This window comes from Misgurnus anguillicaudatus, chromosome 8 (genome assembly GCF_027580225.2).
Source record: "Misgurnus anguillicaudatus chromosome 8, ASM2758022v2, whole genome shotgun sequence".
In the NCBI taxonomy this organism is placed as follows: Eukaryota; Metazoa; Chordata; class Actinopteri; order Cypriniformes; family Cobitidae; genus Misgurnus; species Misgurnus anguillicaudatus.
The window spans coordinates 32,944,137-32,956,923 of NC_073344.2; the positions used below are offsets into that span (position 1 = coordinate 32,944,137).

A 12,787-nucleotide genomic window follows, 5' to 3' on the forward strand; every position below is an offset into this window, starting at 1 on the left:
TGCACTGCTTTAAGTTTGCCGAGGCTAACCACAGTTTAACCACGTGGAACAGTACTATAATCCATCAGTGCCTCATTGAATAAACATGTTCATTAAATTACTCATTATCCTTTCAAAATATCTCAGATCTGCTACTGCTGACTTATTCTCATGTACCTTGAACACCCATCATGTTTACATTGTAGACACTCATGGAATATTAAAAGACAGATAAACTAGTCTTTAAGGTTTAATTTGATAAACACGACAGTGAATAAAAACATTTCCATTGGATACCTGTTATAAGGAATCATTTTATGGTTGTGCAAAGGTGAGTAAAGATCTTGTTTTTCAACACGACAGAGACTGTGGTGAAAACCCTTTCCTCTGGTCTTGGCTTCAAAGTTAAAAGCGGTGCTTCACCGTGTTAACACAAGATACAGAGAGCTCTCGTGTTCACTGTGCAGAAAGCGGTCCTGGGGAAACGTTCAAAGAGAAATAAAACTGCAGTCATGAATGCATTTACTGGTAAGCATGTTTGCATGTTTTTTTTAAAGAAGATAAACTGTTTGATGTATTAGTCGTTTTCATTTACATTTCTGAATTAAATCTTTTGGTTTTTACTCTCTGACAGTTTTTTGTCCTGCTTTGCTGATTTGGTCGTGCCACATAAAGGTAATTTTTTGGCATATAGCAGAACAAGCTACACAACACGTGCTTCACAATTTATGCGTTTGGCAGATGCGACTTACAATGCTTTCTAGGTAGAGATTTTATCAGCTTGCGTATCTCTTGGGAATCGAACCCTTCAATGCTCACATCATGCTCTACTAGTTGAGCTACAAGTTTTATTGAATCTCTAATTAAGATCTGATTATTTAATAGGAAAACAAAAATTGAGAATTTGTATTAAAGAAATTGATTTACTATTACAACATACAATTCAGGCAATGTACTGTGGATGTATTCAAACAAAAGTTACACTGTAAAAAATTCTGGGCTGTTTTTTGAACCCAAAAAGGGACGAACCAGCCGTTGGGTTAAATTAACCCAAAAATGTTTACATTTGACCCAACAATGGGTTCAAAAAATAGCATTTTGGGTTGGAACAACTGGGCATAGACTCTCGCAAAAAAGCTACAAACGTTGTCACTGGGACGGTACCTTAAATATGTACCAATTTTTTTACAGATTTGTACCTGTGTTGTACCCTAAGGTACTAATGTACCCCTTTTTGGAAAGGTTCCATCCCAGTAACAACTTTGGTACGTTTTTGTACCATTTTTCTGAGAGTGTAGAATTACAACCTAATGGGTTGGGTTCATCCCTTTCTGACTCAACGCTGAGTTGCTAAAGAAAATTTTAGACACTCAATATAAGATTACACTTTTTTTGGTGACTCATTTGTTGCAACCCTCCTCTCCTGTCTTACCTTTATTACAGACAAGTTGGTCCAACTCAACTGTCCATTACCAATATGAGGATAATTCAACCATTTATGAAATGTCCACAGAGATGGATTACAGCGGGCTCGAATTCATGTGTGAAAAGACCTCCAACCGAAGTTTCCGTGCCTTGTTTTTACCCCTCATGTACACCATCATTTGCCTCCTGGCTCTCTTGGGAAACTTTCTGGTCCTCCTGACCTACCTTTACTTCAAAAGGCTGAAAACAATGACAGACGTCTACTTGTTTAATCTGGCCATTGCTGACCTACTGTTTGCGATTTCTCTCCCCTTTTGGGCAGCTAGTTTCATGAGCAAGTGGCATCTGGGTCAGTATCCATGCAAGGCCATGTTTACCATCTACAAGGTCAGCTTCTTCAGTGGCATGTTTCTTCTCACCTGTATCAGCGTCGATCGGTATTTCTCCATAACGAAGGCCGTCTTTGCTCATCGTTGCCGCACCACTGCGGTGTACTACGGTCAGGTGTCTTCTCTGGTTACCTGGGTCATGGCGGTGATCTTTTCGATACCTGACATGGTGTTCTCTGAAGTCAACATCAATGAAACTTGTGTTGCAAATGGTAAAGACTATGAAGACTACCGCAGTAAAATGCTAGTAAGTCAGATGGTTTTGGGATTTATAGTTCCAGCTGTCGTTATGATGTTCTGTTACAGCTGCATCATCAAGACTCTCATCCAAGCCAAGAACTTTGAGAGGAACAAAGCCTTCAAAGTCATCATTGCTGTCGTGGCTGTCTTTGTGTTGACTCAACTACCCTACAACGTGGTCATGGGGGTGACTACCCAGGACACAACGGACTGCCAAAAAGATAACAGTCGCCTTTACGCTATGGATGTGACAAGGGCTGTGGCTTTCCTGCGTTGTTGTATGAACCCATTCCTGTATGCCTTCATTGGGGTCAAGTTTCGCAATGATCTCCTAAAGCTATTAACCACTTAACTGTCACTGTTCATGTAGAGGAACATCTAGGTTTACTTTAATATTTTGAATGTAAATGTTTATTGAATCATGACAAACTATTTATTATTGGAAAGGTCTAAGCCTCTAGAATACATATTTCTGCAGTGTTTTATAAAATAAATTATGTAGGGAGAGTAATTGATTAATTTATGAAGAGAGTGTGCTTCAAAAGATTTATATCCTGCGAAATGTCACTGTCCCACCGGTGGGATGCTTACAATTACTTCAGTGTTTTGCATATGAATTCTTATCCAATCATGACAAACTTTATATCAATGGAAAGCTCTAAAAGTGTAGTTTTTATTTGTCATCATCATTTTGGGAAAAGATTGACATAGTGCGAGTCATTTTCTAAAAGGTCACGGGCCTCAAGCGGGCCCACATTGTTTTTACTTATTTATAACACTAATAACCTATCCTAAACCTAATCATCTTGAGAAATTATATATCTTTGGAAAGCTCTCAGAGTGTAGTTTTCATATTTCATCACAATTTTTGGAAAATAATGACGTAGTCAGAGTCATTTTCTAAAACGTCACAGGCCACAGGTGGACCCAAATTGTTTTTACATATGTATAGCACTAATACCCTATCCTAAACCTAATCATCTTGACAATTTATATATCTTTGGGAAGCTCTCAGAGTGTAGTTTTCATATTTCAAGGTCATCTGAGGATAGAAATAATATAGTGACAGTTTTTTTGTTACATGACCCCACCCCCCATAGGAATGCATATTAATTTTATATATTCACTATATCCTGGTATAAATCTACAGAAATGTTGCCAAACTATATATCATTAGAAAGCTCTAAGAATGTAGTTTTCATATTTCAAAACATTTTAGCAGTTAACATAATGCAGTGACAGTATTTTATTAATTTGTGACAAGAGAATGCAACAAACCGTTGACACCTAGTGGCCGTTGATGGTAAAAACCACTAAAAGTGTGACACAAACCTCATTTTTTGTGATTTTAACTTAAAAATCGAATCACAACTGCTTGAGACATATGGCCTCATGTTTACATTATTACTTTTGTAAAACATTTACATTTTTATAATTTTATTTATCAAATGAATATGTTATTGCAATATTTTTAATTATTAAAATAAATTTAAACTGCTATAACAATTTTTCTGTTAAATATTTTCACCTCCAGAAACATCAGTGAAAAACCTTACATTGTCTTCTTTAAAACAAGACCAAGATTAGGCTTTTAGACCAAAAAATACCAGAGTTATATTAATTTGAAGCTGCACATCAACTTTTCACCCCCCCACTCGTGACGGGTAAGTGGTTAAAGGACCTGGGTTGTCTCAAAAAGAGCCATCTCATGTACACCCGCTGTGGAAGACGAAGATCCTCTGCTGGCCTGGAAACCGAAACCACATCATTCTCCCCCTGAATGATGTTTTTCCACTCAGATTCCCACATTTTGCTATTTACTCAATGCACTTCATGTATTTAGTGCTAAATTGCTTCATTAGCTCTCTAAAGATAATACTGAGTGAGGCTGTATGGAGATTTTTTTATTTATGCTATGCAGTGCTGCCAGTATTTTTTGTACAGTAAAAAAGTTCCTGCTTTGTAACAAAGAGCCTTTGACTTGTTTTAGACTTCTTTTGAAGAAAAAGTTAAAATTTGCTTTATATGATTTATAACAAGGATAGTTTGCTTTTATACATACATGTACATATGGTTTCAATTACATAAGATTATGCATCATTTATTTCATTGACCACAACAACATATGGCCCACTAGAAACAAATCAATCAACAAAATTTTTTATACTTTTTTTTTACATTTTGCTTGTTGATTTACTGTTATGTTGTTAAAGTGAATAAATATTAATTTCTTAAATAAATGGCTGAATTTTCTACTGAATTTTACAGAATCATAAAGACCTCAGGTTTATATTCCACATTAAAACACATGTTAACAGTTAAAACATATAGATTCCACTTTCCTTTGGCATTTTTTGTAAATAATTTTCTTACACATTTTTTTGGTTTGTCACCCAGGTTTATAGTGTGAAGTACAAAAGCCGAGAGAGGCTGTGTACTATTATTATTTTTGCTTGTTTGTTTCCTTGTGATCACAACTTATTTTCTCATGATCTCGAGATAACAATAAATGTATTCTTGTGATGTGATTAAAACTTAAAGGTGAGGTAAATTGGCCGTTTTATTGATATATACTGTCTACTTATGACCTTGCCGTGGTTTTTACAAGCAAAGACATCAAAAGCAATAAGTAATAGGCTATTTGTTCACTAGTTTTGAGGCTGGTTTTGATGGGTGGGCTACATTGAAGATTTGGAAGTAAATGCCCACTGCTATGATTTTAGTAGTAAACTAGCTCAGCTCCTCGGGTATTACATGTAGGGAATTGTTTAAAAACTTCTGATGTGGAAAAATGGCAGACAGAGGGATTAACCCATATATGTTAAATGCACTAAAGAAGATGTTTGTTTTATACATTTTTGCAATATTACTTGAAACTGTCTTTACTAACTGCTAAAAATATTTATTAGGTGCACTGAAAGTAATAATATTAATATACATCATTTGTGCACAAGATAGGGCCTTAAAAACATCACCCAATAGCTGATGCGGTCATCGCATCAGTGATTGGCCCTCCCGCTTGTCAATCACTGCCATTACGATCCTTGTGAGAGACGTGCGCGCTCCAGTAACTTTACACAGGTGACGCATGCTCGTAACGCCCCATTCAGACAGACAGCGACCAGCAGTAGCAGAGCGACGGGATCTCATTCATTTAATTGGAAACCGGGCGACTTCCAGCAACACAAGCGAAAGTGACCGTTGGCGACCATATGGGCGTTTAAGAAAAGTTTAACTTTATGCAAATGTCGAGCGAAATTTAGGAGGGACTACCAATGAAAACGAAGCTGTGTAGTTCACGTCATGCTTCTCTCGTCAGTTACTGGCGTGGATGGTACTCACTTGTTTATGACAAGCAGATTAAGAAACGCCTCACCCCTCGTTCAGACAGCCAGCGAAGTTATCTGCTTCGTTCTCATTGGTAGTCGCTCGCGAAATTCGCTTGACATTTGCATAAAGTTAAACTTTTCTTAACTTTCTCGCGTCGCTGGACACGCCAATACGGTCGCCAACGGTCACTTTCACTCGTGTCGCCAGAAGTTGCCCGGTTTCCATTGAAATAAATGAGATTGCGTCGCTCTGCTACTGCTGGTCGCTGGCTGTCTGAATGGGGCGTCATTAAAAGAGACGGGCGACACACAGCGATAACGTCGCTGGCTGTCTGAACGAGGGGTCACGCATGAAACTCCGTCTTAAGTTTCGGTTTGTTTTCATCGTCGATCCTGCTTTCCTCCTCGAATTTGCACCATGGTAGAGAAGAAACGCGAAGGAAGACGCAAAAGAAATACTTTTTTTTTGAAGTCGCTGAGAAGAGGAGAAAATTGTCAGAAGAACGTAATGTAACCAGAGTCGTTATTGGAGAAACATTTCAACGCTGGAGAGCAATGAAGGAACAGAGAGGTGTCAAGACAGATGCGCAGTTTGCAAAAATGGTGAAAAACAGTGATTATTCTTTCTTTGTGGAATAATTATTGTTGTACTGTTATTCAGGCATATCAACGTTGTTCTTGTACTGTAGTTGTAAGGCAGTGACCAGCCTGCTACATGCTAGTTGAAATGGGAGTAGCGTCGACTGATCTAACGTTACATCTTATGGGTTTATTATCATATCATTTCACATAATGAATCCACTGACGCGACACAGCATATGCTGATGGTAAACAAACACTCGTGTTCCAATACTCGTGCACTTGGTGCCTCATGTAAACTTATACGAGCCTTAATTAAACCGCGGATGGCTTTACCACAGACACAGTAATACTAAAAGGGGTCCCACACCGGAGAAGAAGCATGGTGTCGTGCCATGAATCTAAAAACAGAACACATTATTTTCTATGAATGTACACTGTCCGCTGTTAATCTGGACGCTGCTCAAATCCCTGTCGTGACACAGAGGGCCACTCACATATTTTAACATTAAATAACATCATATTTGTCCCAAATCCTTAACGATTAACATAGGCTGTTAACGTATATTTTGCAATTTGAAGTAGACACTATCTGACTAAGCTCGCTCTATTTAATGTGTACTATCGATGTGTGATACCTGCGAGTTGTCCTGCACCGCTTCTCATCCGGTGTGCAACCCCCCTTAAGAATGCTACAGCGTCTGACAGCAGGGTAAGTCCTTAACTTTGTGGTTAGACAAGGATGTTACACACAATCAGGACATAACAAGTGATCTCTAACAAAGCAGTGACACGTAGTACTAAAATGTTTTACTCACATAAGAAGTCTCTCTGCAAATCCCACTTCGACCTGTACCATATGTGCTCAATGTTATACCCACGTGAGCTGGAACTTCTTTAAAAATAAATTTCACCCACACATTCCTATTAGATTCCGAGTTATGCAGCGACTATGTTCTTCCACAACCAGGGACTGCACAATATTTTGCAGTCTTCGACATGTTTGTTGTTTGGACCAGTGTTGTTTAAAGTTGGCCAGAGAAGAAAGCTACTTTAACATGTTACCGAAAAGTTAAATATATATAGTGCAAATTAATACAAAATAAAATCATTTAGTTGTACTTTTCCACTGTTAGTCAATTATAATAAAAAAAAAACTGAGTTTGTTGTGTGTGTGTGTGTGTGTGTGTGTGTGTGTCATATGTGTGTGTGTATCCCTCAATTTCCACCGACTGCGGAAAGGCTGCGGATCCGCTGCGGAATGGCGACGGAGTCAATCGGTTTCCATTCAAGTCAATGTGTGAATTTCCACTGACTGCGTTCCGAATCCGTCACAGCTCCGGCCATCCGCGGCCCTCCGGCACAAATACGCAGAGCTTCTATTTTTGACGGATGCCGGACAGCTCCGCAGGGCGGAGCCATGACTTTATCGCGTGATCATACCTGAATTCGCGAAATCTCGTGTTGTGATCTGGGCTGGTTTGTAATAACGTCATAATTCAACGTCATAATAGGCGGAGACAGAACTAGATATCGCGCGATCTTCATGTGAATTTGCGAGAACTCACGGGTCCTCGTCACTTCAGCACGCAGCCGCTCTGCAACAAATACGGATCCGGTGGGTATTGGCGGATGGCAGAGTGCGGAGCCGTAACGCAGCGGAGCCGATTTGCAGCCGCTCCGCAGTAGGTGGAAATCCGGGGTATATAGGTCAGTAAACATGACTTGAGGCTGAGCTCTAATTGGCTTGTTTCAGATCTGCCTTGGGGCGCAGCACTGTGCGCCCCGAACCCTCCTACTTATGTTCAAATCAATATTGTTTTTCATGTTTTTGATCTCATGATTGGACTGTTCTCAGAGTCTCATAACCATGTTGCAGATTGTCATGTACTGAGTAGTGGAAGCAAGGGAAAAATCTTGAGATGAAAGAAAATACATTATAATCCTTACAAAATCACCATTGACAAGGCATTCACTTGAAGAATAAATTTAAGGATTAAGGAGCTTGGTCCAGATTGACCTGCAGGAGTCAAGTGATCGGGGTAGAGCTCACACTGTGGGCTTTTCCAGCACTTATGGCAAACGAGGTTGGCTAGCTGGCTGCTATAAGTCATGACTTGTTTTTCCTTCCTGTTTTAAAGTGTGATTGTATGATAGACTGTGTGAATTTTGTGGCACTTTTGAGCTGGCTTTGTGTGGACATGATAGGAGCGAGAGCTCAGATAATCTGGTATATTCCGTGGCTAAGTCGACATTGTTGGGAACTTTGAGCTGTTGGACTGTGTGTTGTCTGTTGTGAGGGGAAACGCGAAGCAAAAAGAAACCTGTGATTAGGCAACTTTGCTCTGCCTAGGTAATTTGCATAAGGCAATCTGATTGGTTGACGCATGTGTTGCCGCTTGAAAGTTGAGAAATGTTGAGAAGCGCCAATGTGTCGTTACGGTACGTTCACAAGGGGCGTAAGCATTAACGCTTCCTATTCACTTTTATGGGTGATGTCATGCATTGCCGAACTGAATTGGATACGTCGGCTCTGTGTCAGTGCCGTTGCTCGCGGCAATGTGTGGCTCAGCCAATCAGATCGCCTTATGCAAATAACCTAGGCAGATCTAGACAATTACGTTCATGGAAGACCGGAGCATGTGTTGCGGCCACTGTGATTGGCTGTTGGCCACGCTTCAGACAAGACTTTTGTCAAGCGTTACGGTTCACACGGGGCGTAAGCGTTAAAGCTTCCCATTCACTTTTAATGGGTGACACAATGCGTTGCCGAACTGAATTGTGGATCCGTCAGCGCCGCGTCAGTGCCATTGCTCGCGGCAGAAGTTGAACATTTCTCAACTTTCCAAGAGGCAACGCGTGCGTCCACCAATCAGATACGCCTTATGCAAATAACCTAGGCAGAGCCAGCCATTTACGTTTATGGAAGACTGGAGCATGTGTTGCGGCCACTGTGGTTGCCTGTTGGCCACGCTTCAGAAGCCTTCCGTCAAGCGTTAACACTTTTCGCCCATGTGAATGTACTATGTGTGTGTGTGTGTGTGTGTGTGTGTGTGTGCGTGTGTGTGCGTGCGTGCGTGTGTGCGTGTGTGTGCATGTGTGCGTGTGTGTGTGTGCGTGTGTGTGTGTGTGTGCGTGCGTGCGTGCGTGCGCGTGTGTGCGCGTGCGTGCGTGTGTGCTTGCATACATGTCAGAGATTGCGTTAACAGAACATTTTTCATCCCCAGACCAAAAGTAAAACTGCAACGAGATGTTGTCTGTCTGAGGTAAACACGCAAAATCTAATAGAGTCTGCATTAATCTGCCTTCATGCGTTTATTACACAAGATTGTTTCAGATACAGTGTCATGTTTAGTTCAATTCAAATTTTTAAACGTTTGTTAGTATTTAATCACAATAGTATTTTGTGATTTGATTTGTTCATATTTGCCATTTCAACACAAAGGTTGCGTGTTTTATCGCCTTAGCTGTCATTGTGAGAACAAAAACATTCATTCATCTGCTTCATGTGATGTTAAACATGAAAAATGATACACGCTCTCTGTTTATTGGTTCTCTTCACAAATAAATAAACAAATTTTAAACATGTGAATGAAACAAAATGTTGTTCATCAAAAAATGATGGAGGTTGAAAAAGTCTAACGCAACATCTGGGCCCGGTTTTTCAAAAGTTATCCACTAGGATTTTGGATAACGGATTGGATCAAATCTTGAAAATGGGTTTTTCAAAAGAAAAAACAGATTACATAATCGGATTAGATCACGTAATCCAATCTTGGTTTTGATCCGGATCAAACCTTTAGTTTGGGTTTTTCAGAACTTTTTTGTAAGATTTGGATAACTTTGATCCAAAAAATCTGGATTAAATTGATCCCATCAGAAGGGTGGATTTAGCGTGGATTTCATGCCCAAAATGTAATGAAAACTTAAAAAATGTATCAAATGATACTATATTTGGATCATGCAGTATCTTACAAGATATTCTATTTATTCATCAGGTTTTAATTTTATTTGATCATCAGTCATGCTACAGTAATTAGGTAGGCTTTAACGTATTCAGCCTTTCAGTATAGGCCTACAGCAAAGTAGAAAGAGTTTGGCATAATAAAATAATCCCCCAAACAGTTGTCAAAATTGACCAAAAACAAAACATTTTATTCTGTCACTAATTGATATATATATCAATAAATTTTATTCTGTCACTAATTGATATATATATATATATATATAAAATTCAGTGTTTGTGTTGTAGGTCTCAGATGCACAATATTTTGCATTGCATTTTGCATTGCATTTTGTTCTACATTGTGATTTCCTATCCTGATTGAGCACTGGTTATCCAGATTTGGTGATCCTGAAAAGTTCCTATCCGGATCAGATTGATCCAATCTGATGTTGCTTTGAAAAACTGGCTCAACAGTAAACTGGATTACGTGATCACGGATCGCAAAAAAAAGGATTACTAAATCCAGATAAATTTTATCCGGATTAAACCTTTTGAAAAACCGGGCCCTGGTGTTCACAGTCACAGATTCATAGTACATTTATTTAATGCTTAAACATTTCATGTTTAAAAAATCATCGACTACTAGGTCATAACTAGGTACATTCCAGAACCTGTCGCTTTCCGGGCTTGGTGTCAATAACAGTTGCTATTTCAGAAACAAAGATGTTTTCAGTTCTTAAATTTACAGGATGTTTTTTTAAGGACAATGATCATATATAACAAAAGTTGAAGTTAAATTTAATCCTTAATTCACCGCTCCTTTAAGTGTACTCAATAGAATGTGTTGTTTTGTTTGTAAAGCAAAAGCATATTTAGCAAAATTAGCATAGAGGAGATTTTACTTGGATCAGGGATTTGCTCAAGCTAAAATAGTTTTAGGCACAATCTCTAAAGTTACACCTTATTATACACGTTTCAACTTTAAACAACATTTAAACACTAAACAGCATTAAAACCAGCTCTACAGTGTTCATGTAGATGTCAGCTATAATGCACACTTTTAAGATTTTTTATATTTATTAAAATAAACAGTTAAATGCTATTCAAGACAGAAACGTGTACATTATAACTTAAGAGATGGTCTCAAAATGTACAAACATTGATGTCCAACTTTATTTATTTATTTAGTTTATCATGGGCAATTATTTGCTACACTTGTGGTGACAGTGAAGACCCCAAATCATATCCGCAGTCCACTTCAAAATTCACTAAATATCATGAAGAACAAATTAAATCATGAGATTTGAATTATGTCAGGATAATGAGAAAACAACTTTTTGTTATCTCGAGATCACCAGAAAATCGTGACAAAACAAGCAAGCACAAATAATATCACATGTCTTCTCTGGGCTTCTGTAGTGAAGAGAATACTGGCAGGTTTTGTCTGTGGCCAGACCATCTTTGTAGGTGCTATAACATATAGTTGTGGTTGCGGTAAGTCTTCAACTTAAATCCAGTTGCTGACGCCACTTTTTCCATGATGCCACAATATTGTGCAGCCTCTGGTTCATAAAACCTGCAGAGATTTATATTCCTTCCAAAAATTGGCTAATCTTTTATAGGTAAGAATATGTTGTTTTTGTATATGTATTAACTTAATATTACAGGTTTGTAAACTATAGTAACTTCTAAAGCAATTTTTTCCAACCGCTGATAACATTTGCATCCCAAACTATGAAAGCATCTTTAGCACACAAACCCTTGACAGACATGACAAATATCGCGTTATTTACTCACCTTTTTCTGTGTGTAGATCCAGAAAGGTGTTTTCAACCATGATAAGTAATCTACAGGTTATTTAGTTACCTAACACATCCTGAAGTAAATCGTGTTTAAATGTAAGGAGATCCTGTCGGGACCAAAGTAACACTTGTTACTTTTGTCCCGCTGCTAATACTGTTGTATATGTTGAAAAGTTATATTCTAATTTGATTTGATTTAATTTTATAGTGTTCAAACTGTTGAAAACATGTTTTATTCTCAACAATTTAAGTTTGTGCTGTTGGTTGCTTTTTGATAAAACTGAGATTTAAAATGAAACGTAATTTCATTATTTTTTACAAAGATAAATTACAAAATATGTTTGCATTTACATATTAACAAGGTCATAGTCATGTATATTTAATAGGGCTTATTCGCAAACACCGGAAGTCGCTAGCCGCGGCCATCTTGTTGACATAACATCTGTCCTGCCCCTAGCCGCACGTAGATTTGAGTCGAGGGGAGCAGTAGCCTAATGGCTTAATCTCGTCTGTATTAAGAGAAGATGAGCTTGATTATTGTGGAACAATATCAAATAGACCCAATAAAGTAAAGATCCGTCCTTATTGCCAGCCGTAACTTATCCGGATATTTATAACTATATCCTTCATACAGTATCCGCATTCATCATACAAGCACTGAAGGGCCGTTCACATTATAACTATAACTATATCGATAACTATATCATCGTCCACATCACCAAACAATACGTTTATGCTAATTCGCTCACGGCACTCGCGCAAATCACTTGCCTTTAATATTGCTTGTAATAAAAACTTTTCCAGATGTCCTCAACACCCTGCGTTTCGCGTAACTCTAAACAGTGAATCTAATAGTTTGTGTAATCTCTTACCTTTTGGCATAACAGTTAGTTAATGTAATAGATTAAAAAGCATTACGTAGTCAATTTTCACAGCAACTGGAGGTAATCTAATGTTATAGACCTCAGCAATGAGCTTCACTTTCATTTTAAGTGGCCGTGCACTTGAAGTTCAAATAGATTTTAATGCTATCAATGGTTTATCCTTAATCAGGTGGGAAAAATCGCTCAGAAAGTGATCCCAATGATGTCGTTCATT

At 38.4% G+C, this 12,787-nt stretch overlaps 1 protein-coding gene across 1 annotated transcript; it reads left to right on the plus strand.

The window, feature by feature from the left end:
- Positions 1-342: 342 nt before the first annotated feature.
- Positions 343-4,555, plus strand: ccr7 (chemokine (C-C motif) receptor 7). Its single transcript, XM_073870718.1, has 4 exons — positions 343-507; positions 614-654; positions 1,423-2,372; positions 3,705-4,555. Exons 1-4 carry the CDS (start codon positions 492-494, stop codon positions 3,811-3,813), a joined length of 1,116 nt encoding a protein of 371 aa, XP_073726819.1. The 5' UTR covers positions 343-491; the 3' UTR covers positions 3,814-4,555.
- The last annotated feature ends 8,232 nt before the right edge of the window (positions 4,556-12,787 follow it).